The sequence below is a fragment of the Amblyomma maculatum genome, chromosome 10, assembly GCF_055883805.1.
Source record: "Amblyomma maculatum isolate TAMU_Amacu chromosome 10, ASM5588380v1, whole genome shotgun sequence".
Taxonomy (NCBI): Eukaryota; Metazoa; Arthropoda; class Arachnida; order Ixodida; family Ixodidae; genus Amblyomma; species Amblyomma maculatum.
Window position 1 is genome coordinate 96,459,562 of NC_139353.1, and position 26,324 is coordinate 96,485,885.

General features: G+C 46.8%; 1 protein-coding gene across 1 annotated transcript in view; it reads left to right on the plus strand.

Annotated features, from left to right (window-relative positions):
• The first annotated feature begins 2,231 nt into the window (after window positions 1-2,231).
• The window catches only part of LOC146177060 (uncharacterized), a 40,415-nt gene continuing 16,322 nt past the window's right edge, over window positions 2,232-26,324 (plus strand). The window contains exons 1-2 of the mRNA XM_084581449.1: window positions 2,232-2,719; window positions 3,918-4,048. Of these exons, the coding sequence (XP_084437575.1) occupies window positions 2,531-2,719; window positions 3,918-4,048 (320 nt within the window). The 5' untranslated portion in view covers window positions 2,232-2,530. The remainder of the gene's footprint in view (window positions 2,720-3,917; window positions 4,049-26,324) is intronic.

The window sequence follows — 26,324 nt, forward strand, 5'->3', positions numbered from 1 at the left end:
ATAAATATGCAGAAGAGTAAGGTAATGTGCAACAGCCTCGGGAAGGAACAGCAGTTTACGTTAGGCAGCGAACTACTGGATGTAGTAGGCGAATATGTCTACTTAAGACAGGCAGTAACCGTAGATCCGGATCATGAAAAGGAAATAACAAGAAGAATAAGATTGGGATGGAGCGCATTTGGCAAGCACTCGCAAATTGTGACTAGCAGCTTACCGGTAGCGCTCAAGAGGAAAGTATACAACAGTTGCATCTTACCTGTACTGACCTATGGGGCTGAAACGTGGAGGCTAACCAACACGGTTCTGCTTAACTTGAGGTCAACGCAGCGGGCTGGCTATGGAAAGGAAAATTGGAGGGGTAACATTAGGTACAGGAAGCGTGCAGAGTTGGTCAGAGAAATAACTCAAGTTACGGACATTTTAGTGGAAATTAAGAAGAAGACATGGGCAGGACATGTGCGAAGAGAGGATAACCGATGGTCGCTTAGGGTAACAAACCAGATTCCAAGGGAAGGAAAGCGTAGCAGGGGGCGGCAGAAAGTTAGGTGGGTGGATGAGGTGAAGAAGTTCGCAGGGGTCAAGTGGATGCAGTTAGCATAGTACCGGGTTAATTGGAGAAATATGGAAGAGGCCTTCGCCCTGCAGTGGGTATGGTCAGGCTGATGATGATGATGATCGTCGCACGTTTGGGGGGGGGTAGGTTGGCAGCTCCTCACTTTACAGTGCTGGGAATGGTAGGCCCCCGCCATTTGTGACGGCGGCCAGCCTGCCACCAGCGGTTGTACTTGTTGTAAGCCGTCCTTGCACTTGCCACCGCTTCGCTGGCGGACGACGGCGGTTGCGGCGCACTTCTTTTTGTCCGCTTTTTTAATTTTTTTCTTCTGTAATTTCTCCTTTCTTCGCACGAGGCAGCGCAGGTGGCTCAGCTACCGAGATAGTAGCAGGCGCGTGCAGTTTCTGTTCCTTCTTCCTGCTGACCCAACATCTTTAGTGTACCAAAGTGCTTCCCAGCAATTTTTTCACTATAGTCTCTGTGAATCATATTCTTGAAAATATATATAAACTGGAAGCTTTAAAAACTGAAGGACGAAATACTCGCTGCTCTGTGATTTTTGCAGAGCGAAAATTGCATTGAAACGAGAGAGCAGCCGCTCGTGAGGTTCATTTCTGGTCTTGTGTCCTCGTCGTTTTGTTGTGCTACATTGTTTTGAAGCACGTCACTATACTTACAGTAAAAACTGCCCAATTCGTGGCTTCTCGAAAGTCTTATAAAATAAAGATAAGGTTCGGGAATGAGCGATTTTTTTCGAAAGGCGATAATTATTTTTGAAAAAGGAACTTTTATTTCGGCTTCGTACTATTAGACTCATCAAGCGGCTAAATAAATAAATAAATAAATTCCTGATGTGCCGATAAGAAATAGCAACTCACCATTGCTGACGTCAAACTGTACGTACGAGAGTTGAAATTTTAAGAATTATTCAGCTCTTGTTTTCTTTACCCTGTCGACACAACAACTACACAGACGTTTTCTGTTGTGAGCGCTGCCTTCCTTCGTTATCTCATTATAAGAACGAACAAAATGTCGAATATGTCGTCAATAGAGCACGCTAGGAAGTTCACGCATTGTCATGTTCCTTGTCTTTGTCAAATGTGCTCCATCTTCTCCGAAGTCAATCATCGCTTATGTAGCGCCGCCCTTTTAAAGTCCCATATATAAAGCAAACCGACTCGAGGCGTGCACTGGTTTCCTGCTTAAGAGAACTTGGCAAGTAAGTATATGGTCTTGTTGGTTGTTGACTCCAGCTCAGTCTACTGAAGCTTAAAATATGCCCATGAGATCTTATTTGGTAAATTCCTAGTTTACGGACAAAGAAAAAAACAACTTTGTCTTTAAATGTCAGCAGCATATTTCGATCGTTTTATTATTCAACGAAACATTACGCAGCGTGAATAATAGCTGAAAATGTTTTTAAATATAAAGCCATGAAATATTGCACAGTGCGAAGGATACCTGAAAAGTTTTTCAACAGAGCATGCCAAAGCTGCACAAACGTGTCTTGTCTCGCAGAAATCAATTTTTTTTTCTTCGACAAGCGCGCCAAAAGAGGTAGGGGAGCGAAATGTAGGCAATGGATAGCGGAACGTCGGCTTTGATTGTACAAACATTTCATGTCGCACTGGCTGTCCTTAATCTCCTTTTCGTATTTACTTTCTCTGTTTCCCAGCAGGCCAATTGGGAAAGCGTTCCGCGCTAAAAATGCCAGTGGTCGTGCTCCCAACGCTGTTGCATTTGATAGCCTTTAGCCTTTACGTAAGAAATCTTCAGACCGATAATGCTGGTGACCAATATTTCACTTAAAAACACTAGTCGCATTTGAGATAAAACATTTGCGCCTTCAGTGACATTACAAAAAAACCTTGGCAAGGATCTTCAAGCTCGAAGAGTTACACTGCGAAAGCTGTAAAAAAATAGACGCCTTCATTTCTTCGACATTCCAGAGTCCACACAAACACAACCGACAAGAAGATGGTGATTCCGATTTTAGGGAAGGCGCTCTTCTTTGCAATTTCATTCGGCATGGGCACCTGGATGCAAGCTTACGTCAGAACGAGTGTTTGGCTTTATGGAGACTCCATTCTCGTTCCCAAGAACCGTACGGTGCCGGACGAATTCTACGACGCGAAATATGGAGAGCACAAGTTTGCAAACGTGTCCGTAAGTGACCGGCGTCGACCTTTTAGAGATCTGTAAAGGCAGCGCCACCAACTGACGTGCGCACTCTTAGTATGAGCTATTCCTTGTTGGCTACACGGTTACCCGAACTGTTCATAAATATCGCGTGAGGAGTCTTTGTGTTAGCGAAGTAGGAAGCATGTATGCATGTATCGAATGGACAAGTTTGCCCATCGAGCTCTGCAGCTCTCGTGTCTGCTTCGCCAGTTCTCATCAGAACTTTATGCGCTGTGCACTCTGGAAAGCAGAGCAGGCCGGCCCAACCTACTGTTTCTAATGAAAAAGTTGTGCGAAGACTACAAAAAGAAGCGGGCATATATATGTTAGTTTCCAGCGCGCTATGGGTAGCGTTTGCAGCATGAACACCAATGGAGTACTGTGATTAGGCGGATAAAAACGCGGTAAAACACGTCGTAAGCAAACGGTATTAGCTTTTAGTGCCTGAGACGTTAAGTATCTATAGAAGAATTATTGTGCACCAAGCGATGCACCTAATCTGAAAGATAAACACTTCAGCATACTAAGGAGCCTACAGTCACTAAGTACCAAACGGCAAAGTAAAAGCGACTTCCTATGGCAGACTTCGGTCAAGTAGATTTTTCGACAAGCTGCCTGAAGCTGCTTCTTTCTTCCCTTTAATTTAGTTACATGCACATTGCTGACGGACAGTTCTGGTGTTTATTCTTCCGTGCACAATGCGTGTGTTGGCAGCAAAGCCAAAATAACCATCGGAAGACTTGTGAGAATATAGCAAGTATTTGAAATTAGCAAGGCAGGAAAGTTTACGGCAGGCACATTATAAACCACACTTCTCGGCTCACACAGCTAGTTGTGGCGGTGCCTGCGTTGTCATAGTGTAGTTTATTAGCAACAACATCTGAGTTCCTTACGGTAGCACTTCAGACGCCTTTGCAATTTCTTGTGTTGTGGTACATCGCCCGTCGCGCAACTGACTTTATTTAATAGAGGTAGGTGTACACGCCTTTGGCCGGCTCATCTCACAATTTCACGTAGCGATATTGTTCAGAAGACGTTTCCCTAGTCGGTCTAAAATAAAACCAACAAACCTTAAACCGCCAAACCTTGCTATTCAGAAATACAATGGCCAAAACGGTGCCTTTTGCCCCGTTTGCTTCACAAATAAAAATGATCTCTATGCTGTTTTTTTTTCCTTGTTTAGAATATTACGTTCCATTATGTTATGAAAGGCTGCGAAGACACTGCACGTCCTATGCTACTTTTATTACACGGTTTCCTCGACTTCTGGTATATATGGAACAGGCAGATACCAAAGCTCAGCGAAGATTTCTGGTGCGTATTTGTTTGTTCATGCATTATTTTTAGTACCGAAAAAGAAAAAGAAAACGAGTACGACGAAATAGTCTTCAAGACATTTCAAGTATGAATTTCAGTGGTAACAAGTGAATAGTCTCGTGACAAGAATACTGATCAAATTTCAAAGGAAGATTTATCATGACTAAATTTAAATCATTCTTTAGCTTGAGACTGCGTTCATCTCATTTTACGACGTTCAACAAATTAAATTAACCTATAAAATTTTATTGCAATGAAATTAGAAAATGATCCTCCGTAACATAATTATTCGCTGCAGTAATGAGCACACTTCATAGAGTAACTAAATGGTTATGGTTGCAAACAAGTGATGAAAATGGTAAAATCAAATTTCGCAATAAAGAGCCGCATCCGCCAAAGTGACCGCGTCTGCTTTATCTGAAAAGAGTGTCTCGAGGGCGGTCATCTTACGCCTGCGGCTCTAAGCAGCTTTAGAAAGCTGCTCTAGATTTTCAGTTCTTTTACTACTACTGTCAATAGAGGAGCACAGCATCTCTGCGCAAACGTTCATGAAAAACATTTAACTTGACAGCGGCACGCACTCTTTGCACAAAACAAGGGAAACCCTTGTCAATCCCGATGTTGACAATCGCCATGTGTTTACGCCTAAGAGCAAGGACTCCATCTCGCAGAAATGCCGGCGACGTGGAGTTTCCAGAAATGCGTCCATAGCCGAACAATAGGAGGAATGTAGGAAATACAAACTGCTCATGAAAAGGTTGATATAAAGGCTAAGTTTGCGAGGATGATCCTGTAACATAAACTGGTACTTAAATGTAACTGAGGTTAATTAAATTTGGCAGTCGGGATAAAACCAAGCCTGTTTCTTAGGGAGACGAACGTTGGACTTTGGCCATGGAGGCTTCCTTTTTTTATCAAACATGGTACGTGTTACAAGCGGTTATGTAGAGTGGAGGCTATACATGCTAACTCTTTAAAATACACTGACTAAGTGGCTGCTGCAAGGAAGCTTGAAATGAAACGCCAGAAAATTGAAAGGTAGGAAAGGGTAGGCACCGAATGAGCAGCGCAGAAATCAGTCCGGTGGACAGTAGTTTTCTTTACAATGTCCCTTTAGCTGAAAATTCGTACGACCAAAGTGAATTCTTGATGGAACATGTTCAGTATTGCTGTCCAACATGCGCGTCTTTCAGAGGTTGTGAAGTACAATTAGAACAATCATGTAATAGGGTTCGTAACATACATAGCCACAAGCTTTTGTATTGGGAATTTACAATACCGTATTATTTCAGTGTTCTCAGTTGCATGGCCAAAACCAAAATTCAAAATTCATGGCCAAAAAAATTCAAATGGGACCCCTTCAGGCCATCAATCGTGAGGCTATGCGTGCAATAACGTATCTTCCCCGCCTAACATCCATACCAGTACTTCAGGAGCACGCCCCGCTAAATACGCTCACTGAACTCGTTGATCAGCGGGTGGAAAACAGAGCTCGGAAACAGTCTTTACAACTCCATCGTTTAAAGACACTATGCCAGCTCACGGACAATCGCCCCACTGCTTCCCCGTCGGTATCGTCCGCACATCTGCCTGAAGGGTGCATATTATATACCGATGCATCACATACTGCAGAGCGAGGAGTTACTTCTGTATGCAGTCCCACTCATCCGCATCTGAACACTCACGTGACATATACCGCGGATACGTGCACCCCTCTGGCACTGGAACTTCAAACCATTTATAATGCCATTTATTCCCTTCCGCCAGTTTCTAAATTCACTGCAGTTCATATTTACACAGATTCTCTCACTGCCCTTAAACAGCTTAAGGCCGTTCGACGCACATTCCAAATAACACAGTCTTTTCATTTGCTCTGTTCAAAGTACCCATGTCCTGTACGCATACACTGGATTCCCGGCCATGCTCGCGATTCACATAATGTTTAAGTGGATGCTATGACGCACATAAACACATCAGGCGGTCCACCCCCCTTCCACTCTTCCCCCAGATCCGTTCCTGTCCCACGTTTCCGATTCGCAAGCTCTGCGCCAGCGAACACGCGCTCTCATTCCTCCGTGTTCGCACCCTCTCCCTCCGTAGTCTTACTCGGCAGGAGGAGGTAACAGTGCGCCGGATCCGGGCAGGGGCAGCTCTGACTCCATCTGTTTGACATCATCATCATCATCATCATCATCATCATCATCATCATCATCATCATCATCATCATCAGCCTGATTATACCCACTGCAGGGCGAAGGCCTCTCCCATATTTCTCCACTTAACCCGGTTCTGTGCTAGCTGCATCCACTTGACCCCTGCGAACTTCTTAATCTCATCCGCCTACCTAACTTTCTGCCGCCCCCTGCTACGCTTTCCTTCCCTTGGAATCCAGTTTGTTACCCTCAGCGACCATCGGTTATCCTCTCTTCGCACTACATGTCCTGCCCATGTCCATTTCTTCTTCTTAATTTCCACTAGAATGTCGTTAACTTGAGTTATTTCTCTGACCCACTCTGCACGCTTTCTATCTCTTAATGTTACCCCTACCATTTTCCGTTCCATAGCTCTCTGGGTTGTCCTCAACTTAAGTAGAACTCTCTTGGTTAGCCTTCACGTTTCAGCCCCATAGGTTAGCACAGGCAAGATGCAACTGTTGTATACTTTCCTCTTGAGCGATACCGGTAAGCTGCTAGTCATAATCTGCGAGTGCTTGCCAAATGTTCGACATCGATGGCGGGAAAAAGATCTACCAATGACTGACAGGTGCCCTCACTGTGACACGTACTCCACCTGACGTCTGCGATGTGGGACACTTGTTGTGGACGTGTCCATCAACGACTCACATTAGGCAACGGATAATCTTGAAGGTGAGCCTGCGGTGGAATCGCGATTGTGACTATGAGAAATGCACAATGGACAATCGCTACACTGCCAACCTTCTCGAATACATAAGCGCAACTGGACTTCACTCCTTCTTTTAACTTTCTATCTCCTGCATCCCATTCCCCCTTTCTCAACTTATGCCTTGTGGCAAACTTTTCGAAAAAAAGAAATGAAAGAGCGCTTAATGGATTCAAGTGCATCGCACAGACGGTAGAAGATATAAATGTTTTTCCTTAAAAGCCATGAACTGACAAGTAGGACTTCGGTGTGCAATTCAAAGAAAGGACTTCTGATGTAGGCTGAAAGTGTATTTACCGCTCCGGCGTTACGACATCACGACCCTCGACGCAAGAATGTAAGCGGTACAATTCCGCCAGATAGGGCATTGATACGAATTCCTTGCATCAACGCGTCGGCGAAAACAACTGTTCATTGCAAAAACCTGACTGTCAAAAACCGCGGCAAGGTATAAACTCTTTGCACAAATCCTTCTAAACGTAGTGCTTTTTTCAGATGTTACTTAGCGCTATTCCTTACTAGAGGCCACGAAGGCTTATAGGCTCAGGTGTGATAGAAGCCGACCATGGGAATGAAGCTTGACCATTGACTAATTGGCGTTTTTTGGAGACATATATTGACGCTAACTGCAATTACGGGTAGGCTAATTAGGATTTATTGTATATATATACTTCTCTATTACCATCGATAGCAAATGGCACAGTCAATAAAAAAAGGAAATGTGCGGATCAAAGAAAGTTTGCGTCAAAGGACAAGCCGGGGGTAAAGACAAACAAGCCAGAGAGGCGACGACTAGTTTAATTAATTCTATTGGATTCAGTTCTTAAGTTAGAACCTAACACAAAAAGTTTTTGTACGAATAATGTTCTTGTTGCGAACCCAGTCTTATAAAAAAGTACTTGGTTAAAAGTGAAATTCATGAATAAGAAAAACCTATCTAGCACCTTTCTAAGGTGAATCCAGGAATGGCCAAGCCGATTTGGCCTCATTGCAGGGGTGAAGTAATAGAAAGGCATTCCCCTCCTTTGAGTTGTTTGAACATCGAGGCATCAGGAATATCATAACTAAGAAACTGATTTTCGGCACTGCCAGCAGTGCTGAGAACAAAGAGCATGCAGTTTGCTTAGCGTATATTTGCACGTACGCTCGAATTACGTCGGTTTGAATTTGGCTATATTGTTGAAGTCGAAGAGGACAAAATGCGTGCCTCTCCGCAAGCAAAAACAACAGCACTAACAATGGCAGCTGCCGAACCGGCTTGTCGTGGGAGCAGCTTTCATGTGATCCACAGCTGCTCGGACCACCGTATGGCGACGAGGAAGCGAGGATGCGCCGGTCGTGGTAGGGAGCAGAAGCGAGAACATGAGGCGCGGCATACGGATTTCCGGCAAATCCCCCGATTTCGGCGGAGAAAATGTCTCTGCTATACAGAGCGATTCGGGATCTACTCGTGATTCCAATCTGCAGTTGGAGGAGACAGCTATCGCTCCCATTCTGCCATTGGAATACGACTGCTCAATACGTAACAGAAAAATTTGATCCGGATCTGCTATTGGAATTCATTATAACCCTTACCATGTTTCTATAATGTTTATGCGTTCAGCTCTTTTCTGTCTTCACTTTGAGCATTGTCTGCTTTTTCGACATCATATTTTTTTTTAATCCTTTTAAACACGGGACGATATTTATTGTCAGGGGTAATGACACATACATTGTCTGAATTTTGTAGCTGGCTTCGGTGAATTATCCCTTGTTGGAAGCCAAAAAGGACGAAGTGGTTGTGTGCACATGGACGGCTGCCGACCAAACTGGTTGTGCTCTCCTATTTCATTCGACGAAGTATTGAGAAGAGCAGAATTCAGCTCGGGGTGGCAGAGGTGCATACATTTACATTATTTTGCAAGAATTGGCGTTGTCTTGCATGACTGGTCTAGAAGGAGGTATATTGATGACAAATGACAAAGGGCACTGCGTGCAGTAAGCTGATAGTCGGAGCATAACTATAGCAGGTAAGGATAGACCTGACAATGGGATGTTGCGTGGCATAAGACCGATAAATAATTTGCTTGAAAATCGATATCTAGTATTGGAATGAAAATCGATATCTAATATCAGAAAACGTTTTAAGTAGTGCCGCAAGCGTTACTTGTAGATGAAATATTTACAAAGATTTCATGTCATTACGGCACAGCGATGCCACGGAGATGAGCTACTATTGAGAAAACGTCTTCCCGAAAAACGCTTTAAAAGACGAAAGGTGAAACGTAGTGGACTGTTAAGACTATGCGATAGCAATGGTATACGACAAGTCCTCTTGTTCATAATTAATACCTGAACCTTCTAGTACAAATCCCCAGTTCAATTATACAATTCCAGAGGTTTTACAAACCTTATCACTACACTGTCACGAAATCGGCGCACATTTTCGTCGGGCCGGTGCGGTGCTAGGCCCGCGCGGCGTCGCGTGCAAAAGCATGGAGAGAAAAGCATCCTTCCCCGCGCGGGAGAGCGCGTAGCTTTGTACGCGTTGCCGTCACCCTCTTTCCCATTGCCCGGGGAGGACGGTGGTTCATCGGACTGGAATACGCCAGAAAATTCCAGAATTTTCTATGGGTCCTAGCCAATGACGACGCGCGGCTCGACGGGAGGAGAAGAGAGAGCTATAACCAGCGAAGCTAAGTGTGTGTTGTCGTGACGCTGGGGCTACGTCGACCCGGCCTTCACTTGGTAGCGTGCAGAGACTCGGGGTTGAATTAGGATTGAATCTTCGAAGTTGGTGAAATATGTACAAGCAGGTTTAATGGCACTTTGAGAAACTTATTTACAAGATTATTTACACGAAAAAGAAGGGTACATCAGCAAAATGACAAGCGTTAAGAGTTCATAGCGAGAAGCGACTGGATGAGCCGTTTACCCAGGGCCCAGAGCGACATTTCGTGCTCTGCAGCGTCCTTAAAACCCCCTATGTCCAGCCCCTCTCTGAAGATGCTGACCAACCAAATCCAGGGCACGCCCCTCAGGTATCGGCATCCAATCGAACACATCACTGCACTGATGGTCTGAAGCACTGACTGGTCCGGCATTCATTCGTTGGGCGTGATCACTTGTTGGCGGGAAAAGCTTGGGAACGGCGAGGAGAGGAGGTACATTTCTATTCTTCAGCAAAGAAACCACAGGCTGGTTCTGACAAGTGGTTTTACTTCTCAGAAACCCGAGTGCACGTGGCGCCGCATCCGCTCCCAGCATTGTCCGTTTTCGACAATTGCAAATCTTTCCTGCATTCCTGGGAAATCACTTAATGGTTGTATGCGTCATGCTCCTTTCTTGTCCTGCACGTCAGCGGACATGTCACTCTGTCGTCTCCTTTGGAAAGTAGGCATTCCTCACTGGACGATAGGGCTTATCGACTGGAAGGGTGAACAAAAGAAAGAAAGCACTTCCTGCATTTCCCGCAGGGGGACGTTTCTTTGTGTTTTTCCAGACGTTCTCTTGGCAGGGTCAATTTGGCATTTGCAGAGTGTCCACAAAGCAAAACAGGCTTACAAAACAGGATTCCTGGAAACAGGCTCACTTAGAGCCATTGGACCATCACCACATATTCACAGCACTTATCCATGCCCACAGGCGAACAATAGAGCGCGCAAATGCGGATGCTTGGTCGTAACAGCCTCCTCCCCCGCCAGAAGAGTCTCGGAGGGCAGCAGTCCCAGCTGCTGCATGAAGAGACGACTTAATGGCCTGCACGTGAACGCTTGAAGCTCGCTGTTGCTTGTCGCGTTGTCTTGATTGTTGTAGGCCAAATTGCTCGAGCTGTCTGAAACTCAACCACATGTCGAAGCAAGCACTCGGCTCCCGTCTGAAGAGACCAGGTTAAAAGAAAACTGCCATTGTTGTTCGAGAAAAGCCCACTCTCAAGACGTTCAGGACCCACGTATTCCTAGAAAACCAAACGTGCTGCTTTACATAGCCACACATATACAAGCGCACGAAAAAAAAAAAAAAACCTGATTATCAATTTGGATACATGGTGAGGAACATCTCGGACCGCTTAGAAAGAGCGGCTAAGCGCGTCCGCATTCCCATTTAACTTCCCCTTTTTGTATCTTATTTCAAAATTGTACTGCTGTAAAATCAAGCTCCACCTAAGAAGGCGACTGTTCTTCGATGTCGCAGTTTGCAGCCAAGCCAGGGGACAATGGTCCGTCTCTACGGTGAATTTGGCCCCTCCAAGATAGCACTGCAATTTTTGAATGGCCCATACAATGCAAGCGCATTCTTTCTCTGACGCGCAATAAGCCCTCTCTCTAGTACTCAGTTTTCTGCTCAAGTAGAGCACGGGGTGCTCATTACCGTCGTCATCTCTCTGGCAGAGAACAGCACCTAGCCCTCGATCACTGGCATCACACTGGACCGTGAATTCCCGGTCATAGTCTGGAGCTCGCAATACCGGACGGGTAATCAGCACAGCCTTCAGGTTTACGAAGGAGGCTTCCTTTTGTTCGTCCCAGACTACATTTGTCGGTTCTGTCCCGCGGAGAGCGTCGGTCAGAGGGCTAGCCAAAACTGAATAGTTAGGGATGTAGTGATTGTAGTACCCAGTCAGACCTAGGAATGCTCGAATTTCCGTCTTCGTGCTCGGCCGCGGATAGTCTGCTACCGCAGAAATCTTAATCTCGCTGGGTTTCCTGAAACCCTGACCTACATTGTGACCCAAGTAGTCCACGGTCGCCCTTGCCAGGCAACATTTCTCGGCCTTTACGGTTAGTCCAGCTTGACGCAAAAGGCTCAGTACAGCTCTTAGATGTACCATATGGTCCGCCCATGAGTCGGAAAAAATCGCAATGTCGTCCAAATAAGGCACCGCGAATGTTTCACACCCCTTTAAAACCCTATCCATGAGTCGGGAAAAACAAAATGGAGCATTTTTGAGCCCGAAACTCATCATTGTTGGCTGGTAGCTGCCCGTCGGAGTGACGAAAGCCGCGTATCTGCTGGCGCGTTCAGTGAGCGGTACTTGCCAGTATCCTCGAGTAAGGTCCAGCGTAGTCACATATGCCGCTCTACTGACCTGTTCTACTCTCTCCTCAATATTCGGAATAGGATACACTTGATCCCTGGTGAGAGAATTTAGCTTTCGGTAGTCTACCACAGGCCTAGGGTCTTTACCTGGAGCTTCTACTAAGATCATAGGCGAAGCATAATCGCTTTCCGAGGGTTTTATTACTCCTAATTCCAGCATGCGAGTTACTTCCCTATCCAGAATTTCTCTTTGCCTTGGAGAAAATCGGTAGCACCTTGATCGCACTGGCACGTCTGAAGTCAGCTCAATATCGTGCTCAGTCAAATCAGTTCTGCCTGGCCTGTCCACGAAGCAGGCCTCAAACTCTGTTATTATCTCGCCCAGATCGGACAGCTGGGATTTCTTTAGTTCTCCTCTCTGCTCCGTCTTTTTGAGAAGCTCCTGAGCGTTGCTTCCTTTTCCGCTGAGGCAAATCAAGTTGTCCCCCATCTCCTCGGGAAGGTGTAACGTTAGATTTACCACGGCTTGCTCCATAGCTAAGTCCTCTCGGGTTCCACTTAAAGGTCTCGTGAGATTACTAGACACTGGCGGCAAGAGGTTACTCTCTAGTACGTCCTCATTCCGTGTCTTATCAAGCTCACTTTCTAGTTGACTTATCTGAGATGCCTCGCTCTCAAAGTTTTCCGACCCGTTATCTTCCGCATCGACCACTGTTTTAACTGCCGTTTCCTCCGCTGTGGATTTTTCTGGTATGAGCAGTGTAGCTAGTTCTCGCGCCTTTGAACGTGTTAATGCTTGCACAACACTGTCTCCGAAAAGGATGCCCCTCTTTCGCAGTAGCATGTCCGATTTGTTGGAAAACAAATACGGATAGCACTTAGGCAGCTTTTCTGAAACTGCAGCCTCGGTTGTTAACTCGCCGAAAGGGCCCTCGATGACCACGTTCGCGATTGGCAAGCACACACTCTGTTCCTCCACTACCTGGCGGATCCACGCACACTGTCCTGTATAGTCGGAAGACGACACATACGCCGGATGGACAACATCCATCGTTGCGGCCGAATCGCGCAGTACCTTGCAAGGCTTCCCGTTGACTACTAGGTCATGCAGGTAGGGTTCTAAAAGCTGCATATTTTCATCGCAGTCCCTGACATACGAGAAAGCAATCTTTTCTTTCCGGCAGTTGACGGCAATGTGACCCTGCTCATTACACCTAAAGCATGTGAGCGGCTTCCTAGCCTCAAGCTTATTCTTTGTGTTCTGCACGTTGGTCACTTCCCCACTTTTCTCACTGCCGTCCTTTCTAGGGCGTTTGCCCGAAGAAGCCTTCCTTTCTTCGTTTGCAAATCTAGCAAAGTGCCTTTTCTGATGGTTATTCACACTCAACTTGGGATTGCGGGGCCTATCCACTACTGGGTTGCTGAATTGTCGGCGCGAAGCGTACTCCTCAATGAGTTCGGCAGCTTCAGTTGCCGACTTAATGTCGCCTCGGTCCTGTAACCAATTTCTTTCTTTTCCTGGGAGGCAGTTATAAAACTGCTCCAAAAGAATTCGCTCGACTACAGCGTCCCTATCCCTGTAGGAATCAGTGCTCTTTAGCCACTCGCCCAAATTGACTCTTAGATTGTACAGGAATTCAGGGTAACTCTCGTCCCTGGACTTAGTAGCGTTCCGAAAACGTTGTCTGAACGCCTCGGCGCTAAGCCTTTACTTTCTCAGAAGGCAAGCTTTGACCTTCTCGTAGTTGTCCGCGTCCTCCTTGCTTAGCCGCGCGACAACCTCCGCTGCCTCGCAGGGCAGAACCGTCAATAATCTCTGAGACCAAGTGTCTCGCTGGAAGGACAGTTTTTCGCAGGTTCGCTCAAAGTTAGCCAAATACAGACCGATATCCCCTGATATCACATATGGCTGCATGTACTTTGACATCTTGAAATCTGCCTCCTTGTTGAGAAGAGGTACCGCTAGCTGGGGACAATTGCCCGACCTCTTGCTCAACTCTAGTTCTAATTTCCGGAGCTCAATTTCTTGGTCCAGCTTTTTTTCTTCTCTTTCACGCTTCTTTTCCTCTTTTTCCCACTCACGTTCGCGCTCCTTTTCCTCTTTTTCCCGCTCCTTTTCCTCTTTTTCCCGCTCTTTCTGCTGTCTGAGCTGCTCCTTTTTTTGACCGATGAGGTTCCATGCTTCACTGAGCTCCTCATCATCGGTTCCCAGATCAGTGATTGCCTTTATAATCAAGGGTTTTCGTGCCAAACCACTTGTATCAATTCCCAATTCCTCACACAACAGCAACAGGTCCGGTTTCTGCAGCTTTTGTAGGTCCATGATCGCTCCGAGTGTCGGCTACTTCCAAAACAACAGTGCAAACTACCAAACCTAAAGGCGTTTCAACACTTTTTACCAGTTCTAAAATCTAACCCTGTTCTAGAACCTGGTCCACATCAGAAGAAAAGCCAAGCACTCACCCACACATGCGATCGATGTTCCGAGCTGCTCTCTTGTTGGCCGATTGTTGCTCCTGCTTGTTGCTTGAGATGCCACCTCCGATCACCAGATGTTGTGGCTTGTAGTTTCAGATCCACCTCCAATCACCAGATGTTGTGGCTTGTAGATTCAGATCCACCTCCAATCACCAGATGTTGTGGCTTGTAGATTCAGATCCCACCGTTGGTCACCAGTCGTTGTGCTTGTAGATTCAGATCCCACCGCTGGACACCAGTTGTCGTGACGCTGGGGCTACGTCGACCCGGCCTTCACTTGGTAGCGTGCAGAGACTCGGGGTTGAATTAGGATTGAATCTTCGAAGTTGGTGAAATATGTACAAGCAGGTTTAATGGCACTTTGAGAAACTTATTTACAAGATTATTTACACGAAAAAGAAGGGTACATCAGCAAAATGACAAGCGTTAAGAGTTCATAGCGAGAAGCGACTGGATGAGCCGTTTACCCAGGGCCCAGAGCGACATTTCGTGCTCTGCAGCGTCCTTAAAACCCCCTATGTCCAGCCCCTCTCTGAAGATGCTGACCAACCAAATCCAGGGCACGCCCCTCAGGTATCGGCATCCAATCGAACACATCACTGCACTGATGGTCTGAAGCACTGACTGGTCCGGCATTCATTCGTTGGGCGTGATCACTTGTTGGCGGGAAAAGCTTGGGAACGGCGAGGAGAGGAGGTACATTTCTATTCTTCAGCAAAGAAACCACAGGCTGGTTCTGACAAGTGGTTTTACTTCTCAGAAACCCGAGTGCACGTGGCGCCGCATCCGCTCCCAGCATTGTCCGTTTTCGACAATTGCAAATCTTTCCTGCATTCCTGGGAAATCACTTAATGGTTGTATGCGTCATGCTCCTTTCTTGTCCTGCACGTCAGCGGACATGTCACTCTGTCGTCTCCTTTGGAAAGTAGGCATTCCTCACTGGACGATAGGGCTTATCGACTGGAAGGGTGAACAAAAGAAAGAAAGCACTTCCTGCATTTCCCGCAGGGGGACGTTTCTTTGTGTTTTTCCAGACGTTCTCTTGGCAGGGTCAATTTGGCATTTGCAGAGTGTCCACAAAGCAAAACAGGCTTACAAAACAGGATTCCTGGAAACAGGCTCACTTAGAGCCATTGGACCATCACCACATATTCACAGCACTTATCCATGCCCACAGGCGAACAATAGAGCGCGCAAATGCGGATGCTTGGTCGTAACAGTGTGCGCGCTAGCTTTGACGCGTGCTAACAAACAGACGCGGCGCGCCCTATTTAAAGAGACCGCGCCGCTTGTTGAGTCGGTCAGTCAGTCAGTCAGTCAGTCAGTCAGTTCGTCAGTGGTTGCGGCGTATGCGCCAGTGCTTCGGCTGGCTCCCGGGGATCACCCGCTGCTGGCAAGCCCACGGACCTGCAAGGGAGCGGCGCTCGTCTCGTATGGCGGCCACATCGTGACTCTTCAGGCGTCGGACTGCAACAGTGCCCGGTGAACAATTTGGTGTTTGTTTATGTAACTCTCTCGTGTTTGATCTGTTGGAAAGCCTCTGTGTTATTGAATACCTCTGTATTTGCATGCTTAGCGTTTGTATTCTGTGAACCTCTCGTCTGTGTATTTCAAGTGATCTTGATTATTCCTTTGTATCGTCTCTTGCTGTACATAAATTGTGTTTTGTTTGTTACTTCTGACTCCGATCCTTACTCTGGTTTGAACCGGCGACAGCTGGGCACCAAACGGCCACCCCCTTCTGTCACTACTAGGTAGCTGAATTCCGGCTGAGCTTGCCACGCAGGTCGAGGGCATCTCCTTAGCGACCGGAACAGCTATCCCCACTCACTCTAAGGGTGTCTGGGAGTGTGCGCACCATTAAGGGCGCACCGTTAATAATACCCCCTAATTATTAACGGGTGACATACACCCACAAGGATAACGCCGACTTCATGCAGTGAAACTGACCTTTTTATTGTATAGTCATTGTCTCCCCCGTTATTTTCGCTGGTACTAATGCATGTGATTTTAGGGACCGCTGTGCCATTTTGGCGTCTGTGCCACATGAGTGCCCACCAGGTTACTCACTACCGAATAGTTCTGCTTGTTAATGTATAACTGATGAGACACTTGCCCCCTTTTGCGAGTCTGTACGTGTTGCAGATTGGAACTGCCTACTTGCCTGTTTTTCTTTTGATGAATCTTATTTCTTTTTAAGTACTTTGAAATACATTTAGAATCACATGTTTTCCCATGAAAACAAACAAATCAAACACAAAACTCTGTAAGCCTTTGGTGACTCCGATATACGTTAAAATAATGAATCACAAGTCAAGGCTCTTCAAGCGTTTTACGTCCACTAGACACCCTGAGTACTTAACAGCTTTAGCAAATACCGCAACAAGCTAACTAGAAAACTGCGAAGATCTAAATCTGCCTACCAATCGCGTGTCCTCACTAGCAGTAACGGTCCGAAATCTTTTGGAAACTTTTATATGACTCGTTTCTAAATAAGAATAAAAATACGCACTTCGGTCGTCTAAAGATCGGTGGCTTGTCCTATTCCTGTTCTGTGCTGCCAGAAAATTCAAAGACTTCTTTACAAGTCTTATACTAAGTGTTTCCACAGACGAAGCTCTTCGGTTTCTCTAAAATACAGGTTTAGAGACTTGTGCTATTCATTGAAGAACGAGTGAAGGAGTTTTTAGCTTATAATGAACCTAAACTCAACAAATTGAACCGATTTTGATGGCTTTTAAATTAAACCAGTTACATTTGTTGCGGATGCCTTAGCAGCATGTATAAGTTACACGTTTAACTTGTCACTCATATCAGGAATATTTCCTTCACGAATGAAATATGCAAATTTAACTGTTATTTTCAAAGGAGGTGATACAAACAAGATGACAAACTATAGGACGATTTCTATCCTTCGTGTGTTTTCAAAGGCTCTTGAAAACGTAATGCTAAAGAGAATGCATGGGTTCTTCTCTGAGCATGTCTTAATAAATGCGAGTCGGTTTGGATGTCGAAAGGGCAGGTCCACTGAATCTGCTTTACTTTTGCAAAAGGAAATTATTTGAAATAATATCGAAGGTAAAAGTTTGACTCTTGGTATTTTCATCGAGTTTACAAATGCTTTCGACCTTCTTAATCATGAAATAGTACTCTGTAAATTTAAAAGTTATGGTGTCCCTGGTCTTTCCCGTCAGCTCTTTTGTTGTTACTTAAACATGGGCCAGCAGGTCATTTCAATCGATAATCACAAGTCTAGTTCTCTTTTAATGAAATGTGGTCTCCCGCAAGGTAGCCTTCTTGGCCCGTTCTTCTTTAATGTCTATGCTAACGACATTGTGAGCATAGCCTATCATACATGTTGTATTCAGTACGCTGATAAGATAAGGATTTTTCTTAGGGGCTCTTCTGCCGACGAAGTAATCAATAGTGCAAATCTGGTTCTTTGTGCTCTCCACAAACGGCCCAAAGCTAATAGTTTGGTAGTTAACTCTAAGAAGACCAAAGCCGTCTTTTTTCTGCCTCTTAACCTGGATATTACTGTAAACGATACTCTACATCTAGAAAATAGCATTATTGAAATTGTAGACAAGTTCAAATAGCTCGGTGTCGCATTTGACTTTCGCATGAGGTGGTCTGACCATATTATGTATATTGAAAACAAGCTTTCTAATCTGTAGGCTTCCGCTTGAGACTTCGGAACGAATTTTCCCCAAAAGCGCAAGCTTATGATTTACCACGCTATAATTTAATCATACACAAACTACTCTCACCTTGTTTGGTGTACAACATCTAAACAAATCTAAACATCATACTCTGTCTTCAAAGAAGGCAATTAGACTGATCGCTGGTGTATGCTACACTGCCCACACGGAAACATTAATCCCGCAATATAGATTTCGTCGTGTTTATACAACGTTTGAGTATCGCTTGTTGCACTGCCTTTAAATGTTACCTCAATGCTCAACCAACGTTTTGAAGACTATTTCTGGGCTCAAGTCGTATTAAAAACGCTTTCACACCAGAAGTAAACAAACATGCGACGCTCCTCGAACGATGACGTTATACGGTAACTAGAGTTTTCGTTTTAATTTACCATGCCTATTAAATCATTATAGTATACATAACCCAAACATCTTCACCGCCCCAATTAGGAACGTAAGCTATATTTCATGAATGCCGCACTGTTGTTCTGCACTTTCCGTTCCTTACTTTGGTGAACATCCTCCCGAGAATAGTCGCTTTATTTTCATTACGTTTAGCCAGGTTTCGTGCATACTGTTAGACGATCGTTGGCCGTTAAATTACTATTCTAGTTTTTAGTTTGCTGTTTCACTTATATATTTGTGATCTTTCCATAAATTTCATAATTTTCATGGTATTTATGTATATGTTCGCCTTGAGCGCCCGTCTTGTTGCTCTGCCTTTACTGGGCCTCGGGAATCTCTCAAGCTTTCCTTGCCGCTTTTCGGCCGAGCACCATTTCTTCTACCCCGCCGGGGTGGCGCAGTGGTCACGGCGCTCGACTACTGTTCCTAAGGACGCGGGATGGAATCCCGGTCTCGGCGACAGCTTTTCGATGGAGGCGAAAAGCAAGGCGCCCGTGTGCTGTGCGATGTCAGTACACGTTAAAGAACCCCAGGTGGTCGAAATTTCCGGAGTCCTCCACTACAGCGTCTTTCATAGCCTGAGTTACTTTGGGACATTAAACCCCACAAACCAAACCAAACCAAAACCAAACCATTTCTTCTATAATAATGGAAATACATTGTCACGGAAAGCAGGTGTACACTTAACTAAAAAGTCAGGCGAGGATATGTCAACAAGCAGCGTTCCACCGACAGCGCATGAACTCAATTTAACGTCCCGTTTTTCAGGCGATGTGGCATTACTCCCATTCCTAAAAAAAGAAAACAAAACGAAAGCAGAGACTGAGCGCGAGCGATAGGCGATGAAAGAGAAAACAAAAGGATCACGACAGGAACAGAACAAATAACGGAGGCGGGGTAGGTGCCCTACACGACAAAGAAACAAGCTCATAGCACACTGCGCATTACCGCGTGAAATACGGCTTCATGCGGACGAAGTGCACCACCTCGGAGTATGGTTGCCGGCACGAGGGCTGTACAGCACCCGCAGGAAGGACTTCGTATGTCACTTCAGTTACACGACGCAACACTTCGTAAGGTCCAAAGTAAAGCGACAGCAGTTTTTCAGACAAACCGGGCCGGCGACACCGGTGTCCACACCCAAACTTTTCTCTCCAGGTTGGTACGTGACGTGTCGATGGCGGAGGTTGTAGCGACGCGTATCCTTGTCCTGCTCTTGAATGTGAATTCGGGCAAGTTGGCGCGCTTCCTCGGTGCGCTGAGCAAATTGTTCGGCATCTGGCATGAGCGGATGATCATCAGTGCAGCACGGAAGCATGGCATCCAACATCGTCTGAACGTCGCGTTCGTAGAGCAGGCGAAATGGCTTAAAACGCGTCGTCTCTTGGATGGCAGTGTTGTGGGAATATGTAACGTAGGGGAGGATCTCGTCCCAGGTTTTGTGCTGTGAGTCTATGTACTGCATTGCAATCATATCGGCGATCGTTTTATTCAGTCTCTCCGTGAGGCCATTTGTCTGTGGGTGATAGCCGGTGGTTTTGCGATGGCTCGTGTGACTAAGCTCAAATACCTAGTGCATAAGTTGTGCCGTAAACGCCGTGCCTCGATCGGTGATAACTTGGGACGGTGCTCCATGGCGCAATAAGATTTGCTGCATAAAAAACCGGGCGATCTCAGATGACGTGCTACGCTGTACCGCCTTGGTTTCCGCATACTGTGTGAGATAGTCGGTTGCGACTATAATTCATTTGTTACCGCCCGATGTCAGCGGAAATGGGCCCAGAAGGTCGATGCCGATTTGGTCAAAGAGCGCCCGTGGAGGCTCAATAGGTTGGAGCAAACCCGCTGGCTTCAGAGGCCCGCCTTTCGAGATTGGCACTCACGATAGCCTCTGACATAGCGGTGAACGGCGTCGGCATGTTTAGGCCAATACAAGGCTTGACGAACTCAGGCGAGTGTGCGCGCAAAGCCTAGATGGCCAGGGTGGGCTCATCATGGCAAAAATAAAGGATATTGGCACGGAGGTCGGCTGGCACTATGAGGAGGTATGCTCTGTCAACAGTGTTAGAGTTCTGCTTGAATAGAACACCATTCCTGAGACAGAAAGCAGGCAGGTTTGAGCACATTGGCTAGGGATATCAGCAACGCGACCCTCCAGGTGATCATTGACAGGTCGAAGGTCCGGGTCAGCTCGCTGTCGCGTCATTACATCTGAGGCACTCATCAGTCCAAGAAAATTGCTCTCGTCGTCCGTGCTCTCATCGACTAAACCGACAGGGTGCGCGCGACAGCGCGTCAGCATCTTCATGCTTCTGGCCAGATTTATACACAATGGTGAACTCAAATTTCTTGCAGGCGAAGGCTCCATCGTGCTAGGCGCCCCGATGGGGCGCTGAGGGTAGTAAGCCAGCACAAAGAATGATGGTCGGCGACAACTTTAAACGGGCGGCCATACTAAATTTCATGGTTGCCCACACAACCGCGAGGCATTCCTTTTCCGTAGTGGAATAGTTTGTCTCAGCGCGGGAGAGCTTGCGGCTGGCATACGCGATGATCTTTTCTACACCAGCTTGGTGTTGAACGAGTACGGCGCCGAGGCTGATATTGCTGGTGTCTGTGTGGACTTCGGTATCTTCGTCTTCATGAAAGTGCGCAAGAGCAGGGGTTGTTTGCAGTCGCCTGCACAGCTCCGCAAAAGCCTCTTGTTGCTCGGCGCGCCACACGAACTGTGTATCATCGTGCGTGAGGCGAGTCAGGGGGGCGGCAACCTTGGAAAAATCTGCGATGAAGCGACGGTAGTACGCGCAGAGACCCAGAAAGCGTTTCAAACTTCTCTTTGTGGTAGGAAAGGGAAATTTGGCGGCAGCAGAAGTTTTGTCGGGGTCTGGCTTCACGCAAGCGGCGCTCACGAGATGACCGAGGAACTTATTTTACTCTTTTTAGCCAAAATGGCAGTTCTCAGATTTCAGCGTCAGGTCAGCTGACCGGAAGGCTGCGCGCAGGCGTTCAAGGTATTCGCCGAAGGTTTCAGAGAACACGAAATCGTCATCGAGATAAATTAAACAAATTTGCCATTTCAGGTCGGTGAGAACCGTGTCCATCATGGGCTGAAAAGTAGCCGGCACTGAACACAGGCCGAAAGGTAGCACTTAAAACTCGTACAGCTCATCCGGGGTGAGGAAGACTGTTTTCTTGCGGTCCCGTTCATCGACCTCAATCTGCGAGTACCCGCTCTTTAAGTCACTTGAGGAGTACTGGGCGCGATGAAGCCTGTCGAGCGAATCGTCGATACGGGACAGTGGGTAGACGTCTTTTTTAGTGATGTCGTTCAACTTTCGATACCCAACACAGAAGCGAAGGGTCCCATCCTTTTTCTTTAACAGCACGGCTGGGCACGACCCCGGGCTGTTGGACGGTTGTTTGATGCCATCACAAAGCATCTCCTGAACTTGTGTCTGAATCGCTTCACGTTCCGTCGTCGAGATACGGTACGGCTGCTGGGGGATAGGGCGTCGGCGGGGGTAATGATTTGGTGTTTAACAAGAGGTGTTTGCCGTACTTTGGATGAGGATGTTAAACAAGCGTGTGCTATAGTAGGAGCGCACGTATGTCACGCTTCTGTGTTTCCGAGAGCTCCGGTCTAATGACAAGACAGTCAAGGGGTAGGTGCACAGTGCTAACAGCTGCAAACGTAAAACGTTCAGAAACATCCGCTAAAAAGTCTGCGAATGCGATGGCAGCAGCACGAAAAAGATTTCGGGGTTCGTTGGTGAAGTTAGTCGCCAGGAGCCCAGTCCGGCCGTCGCGAAGGTGAATGAGGCTGCGCGCTGGAGAGATGCCGTGGGTGAGCAAAAAAGACTGGTTGCCTTCCGCGGCCGCATGCCCGTCACGAAGGTCGTCGCAGGTAACAGGCACAAAAACACTGGCGCGCGGCGGAATCGAAACGCTCTCGGCGGCAATTCGAAGGGCGGCGCGGCGTTGGCGATTCTCTGTGTCAGTATCAGAAGCTTTCTCGGTCGTAAATGCCGCTGTACACTTCCGGAAGTCGATAATAGCTCCACACTGCTGGAGAAACTGAACGCCAAGGATACAGTCACGGGAGCAGTCAGGTATAACGAGGCAGCTGACAACGAACGTGGAGCTGCGTATTTGAACTCTTGCCATGCACTGGCCACTCGGAGTTACGACATGTCCACCAACGGTAAGAATCTGCGTGCCAGACCATGGAGTCATTACTTTTTGTAAGGAGCGCCGCTAACTTCCCACTTAAAATTGAAACATCGGCGCCAGTGTCCACCAATGCGCTAACCTCATAGCCGTCGATAACCACGATGCCGTAAGGACTTGGTCGCCCAGAGGTCTCATTGTCGGGGGGGGGGGGGTCTTCGTTACGTCGATTGCAAGAGGCCACGCCCCCGAAGGTCGCTGTCTTTAGTTTTCCCGACAGGGACTTGGCGACCGTCGCTGCGCCATCCAGGAGGATCTGGGCTGCGGCGATGGTCGGCGTGGAGACGGGAAGCGTGACTGCCGCTGGGAAGTTGACGCCATGCGCTGCTGGGATAAGTAGTCCTCAATTTCACGTGGTCGTTGGCCTAATGGAGGGCGACGCATATCGATGGGGAATCGGTGCAGTCCCAGGTGTCGATAGGGCCACTGGCGATGCAGATGACCTGGTTCCCCGCAATGGTAGCACAGGCGCTAGCGATATGGGGCGCGCCACGGGTCCGCCTTCCGCTGGGGTGGTCGTCGGTTGTCGATGCACGGCTGAGTTTGTGCGGAATAGAGTGAGCCTTGATCGGGCGACTGTAATGACATCGTAGTAGGCGCCGGGCGTCGCAACATATCTGCTTACGTTGGACGATGGTACTCCGTGAGAAAATGTGGCGGATCAGGAGACGGTACCGAAGGCCTCAATGCTTGAAGCTTTTCGCGGACAATTCCAGTTATAGAGGCGACCATCGGCTGGGGAGCACCAAAAAGCTTCTGCAGCTCTCCGCGTAAAACTGAGTGAATGGTCTCACGTAGAGTCTCGGTGGGTCTGAAGGCCGAAAGCGGTTCCGCTACCGAAGCGGTGAGCACTGGCCGGTCGTAAGTGGTAGACCACTGCTGTAGCATCCGCTCCATTGTGACAGCTTCCGCAAGAAACCCAGCAACTGTGCTCGGTGGATTACGCACGAAACCAGTACGAGCGCAATCTTTCAGGCTGAAGAAGACGTTTCGAAGCCTGGCGGCGTCGTCCCCATGATTAAATGCGCCGACACGTTCAAATTGGACGAGCCAGCCTTGGACGTCTTCATTCTGACTGCCGTGGAAGAGCTGAGGCAGTCGCGGGTTCTACAAGATGTAGTAACCTGGAGCTTGCATGGCAGGTCGTGGGGCAGCTGTTGTGCTGAACTCTATCGGCCCGTGCTCAGGGGGTAGGCCTTGCTTTCTTCGGCTAGCACGGTGCGCAGGGGTGTCGACTGGCACAGGAGTTGAGTCCTGGGCGTGCGGAGGTGTACAGGACATATACTGGGATCGGTACTCAGCACTGACGCCAAAATGTTATGGAAAGCAGGTGTACACTTGACTAAAAAGACAGGCGAGGCTTTATCAACTAGCAGCGTTCCACCAACAGCGCGTGAACCCTACTTCAACATCCTTTTCTTTCAGGGGCCACCTGAGAGCACCAGGTGGCAATGTTTTCAATTGAATGGTGTTAAGTAGCTGCGCTCCTGAGTATGGCCAATTACTTACTCTACTGAAGGGATAAGTATAGCAGTGCAGACGAGTAGTGTAAGCTAGTAGAGGTAAACAGCAGTGCTAATTATTGATGTTGCAGCAATGCGTAGCGGCAATGTAATGCGGGGTAGCTGTCCACTGGATCTCAGGTATGAGGGGGTCGCTTCAGACCTCCAAGGTCGCCTGGTATCCGAAAGGGTGGTCATTCGATTTCTGGTAGAGCATATTTTATTTTTCACGAAGTGGGCCCTTTCTGAGCAGGCATTTAGCAATTATATGACGCCATAACCTGTGGAGTAGTGCATCAATCAGGGAAGTTCGTTGTGACTCGAGAGTTTTCGGCAAACGCACGCTCTAACCCTATTGTAGTAACATATTCTGTGTGGGACGATCCGGCATTCTGCTCATATGGATAAATCTTTCCATTGGCAGTGCATGTCAGACGTTGTTTTCTAAATCTAAGGCCTCTGACACTCAGCAGATGCCAGCAGAGAGGCACGTAGCAAAGGGCGGCCAAGGTTAAAGTAGTATGTTCCTGGCATTTTACCAAGCCGAGCTGTACAAGTGTTGAAGGCCGCGTTGCAAGGAAGACAACATTGAAAAGGCAGGTTTCCGATAAACTCTTGTGGCTCAGCTTAGAGCTCCAAGTCATAAGAATGGAGGCCCAATCGTGTCCATTTAAAATAATTCGTAATCGTCTTTTCATTGTTTCCAGAGCACAGCCGCCTGGCTTCATAAGCGCGCCTTAAGCACCGCAGCTGTACAAATTATCGTAGCTAAAAGAGAGCAAAATGATGTAAGCACAGCTAACTTCTTTCCAGAGTTACAAGTACCGCTTTTGTCAAAAGTAACCAGGCTGCAGGGTCTGCTTTTCGGCCGCATGTTGCTAAATTCATACCCCATCTGAAGTTTCAGATTTCTCCAAAGTGAGGGCGAGCGTCTCTCCTTACTCCTTAATGAGTTGGGATCCTCTGGGCATTCTTATTGACTTTATAATACTAGCGAGAAGCAAAACATGCAGCCTGGTTACTTTTGGCAAAGATGGTACGTTCCCATAACTATACACTTTGAGCTAATATAGCCCATTGCTAGGTTAAAAGTACGGACTGGGCAGTGTTCCCTTTCCTAATTTTTTTTTGGCATCATATATTTTTGGATATTAAAGTGCAAAACTGAAAGAAGAAAACTCTTCTGTAGTGTCTCTTGCATGCCACGCATATAGCTATGATGGGGTTGTTATAAAGTTTACAAGCTGGAGAATTCTGGTAACAAACCTAAGAAAACCAACAAGGAGGTTTCCGTTTGCTGCGAACTAACTCATATAAACGTGTTTAGAAGAGAGAGCAAACGAACCAAGTTGACATTTTTTGAGCGAAATGCTTACATTTGCGGACCGAATGTGCGGAATTAAAAGAAAGGAGAAATGTACCTTAGTTTTCACAGATACTCTGGAGCATACATTAATTCTCAGAGATGGAATATTCCGAAACCGTGATTTTTAAGAAGTAATAGTGTCCACTCCCGTGTTGCGAGGGCCTAATACATAAGAGCAGTATAAGCGTTCAATGTGCACTGCTTCTTTCCCCAATAACGTGCTGAATATTGCCGTCCTTGTATGAATATCACGGTGATTAACGCGCGCTATTTTTAGCAACGAAATTACGAGCTTCGGAAAAGTTTGTTTCTCTTTACAAAGTAAAATATAGGTACAAAATGTGATGAAGAAAATATATCCGTTGATTTCCATTTTGTTCTGAATCGATACAGGTTTGGTCTTTTGAGGAATCTGAAACCTTTTTTCACCTTTTACCTTTTTTATCTGCAATATTTTCTAGGAAGAAAGTTCTTTTATTAAAAATAAAGATTATTTATTCAATAATATGTGATTCGCCTTTGGTATGCAAGAATGTCATTTAGAAAAAAAAAGGTATTATGACCTAGACTTTTACCTATGCACACAAATAATTTATTATGCTCCCTATTTCTCAGGCTTAAATTACTTTAATTACTCTAGGGGCTGTAATTATCCTCAGAAACATGTGGTGGGC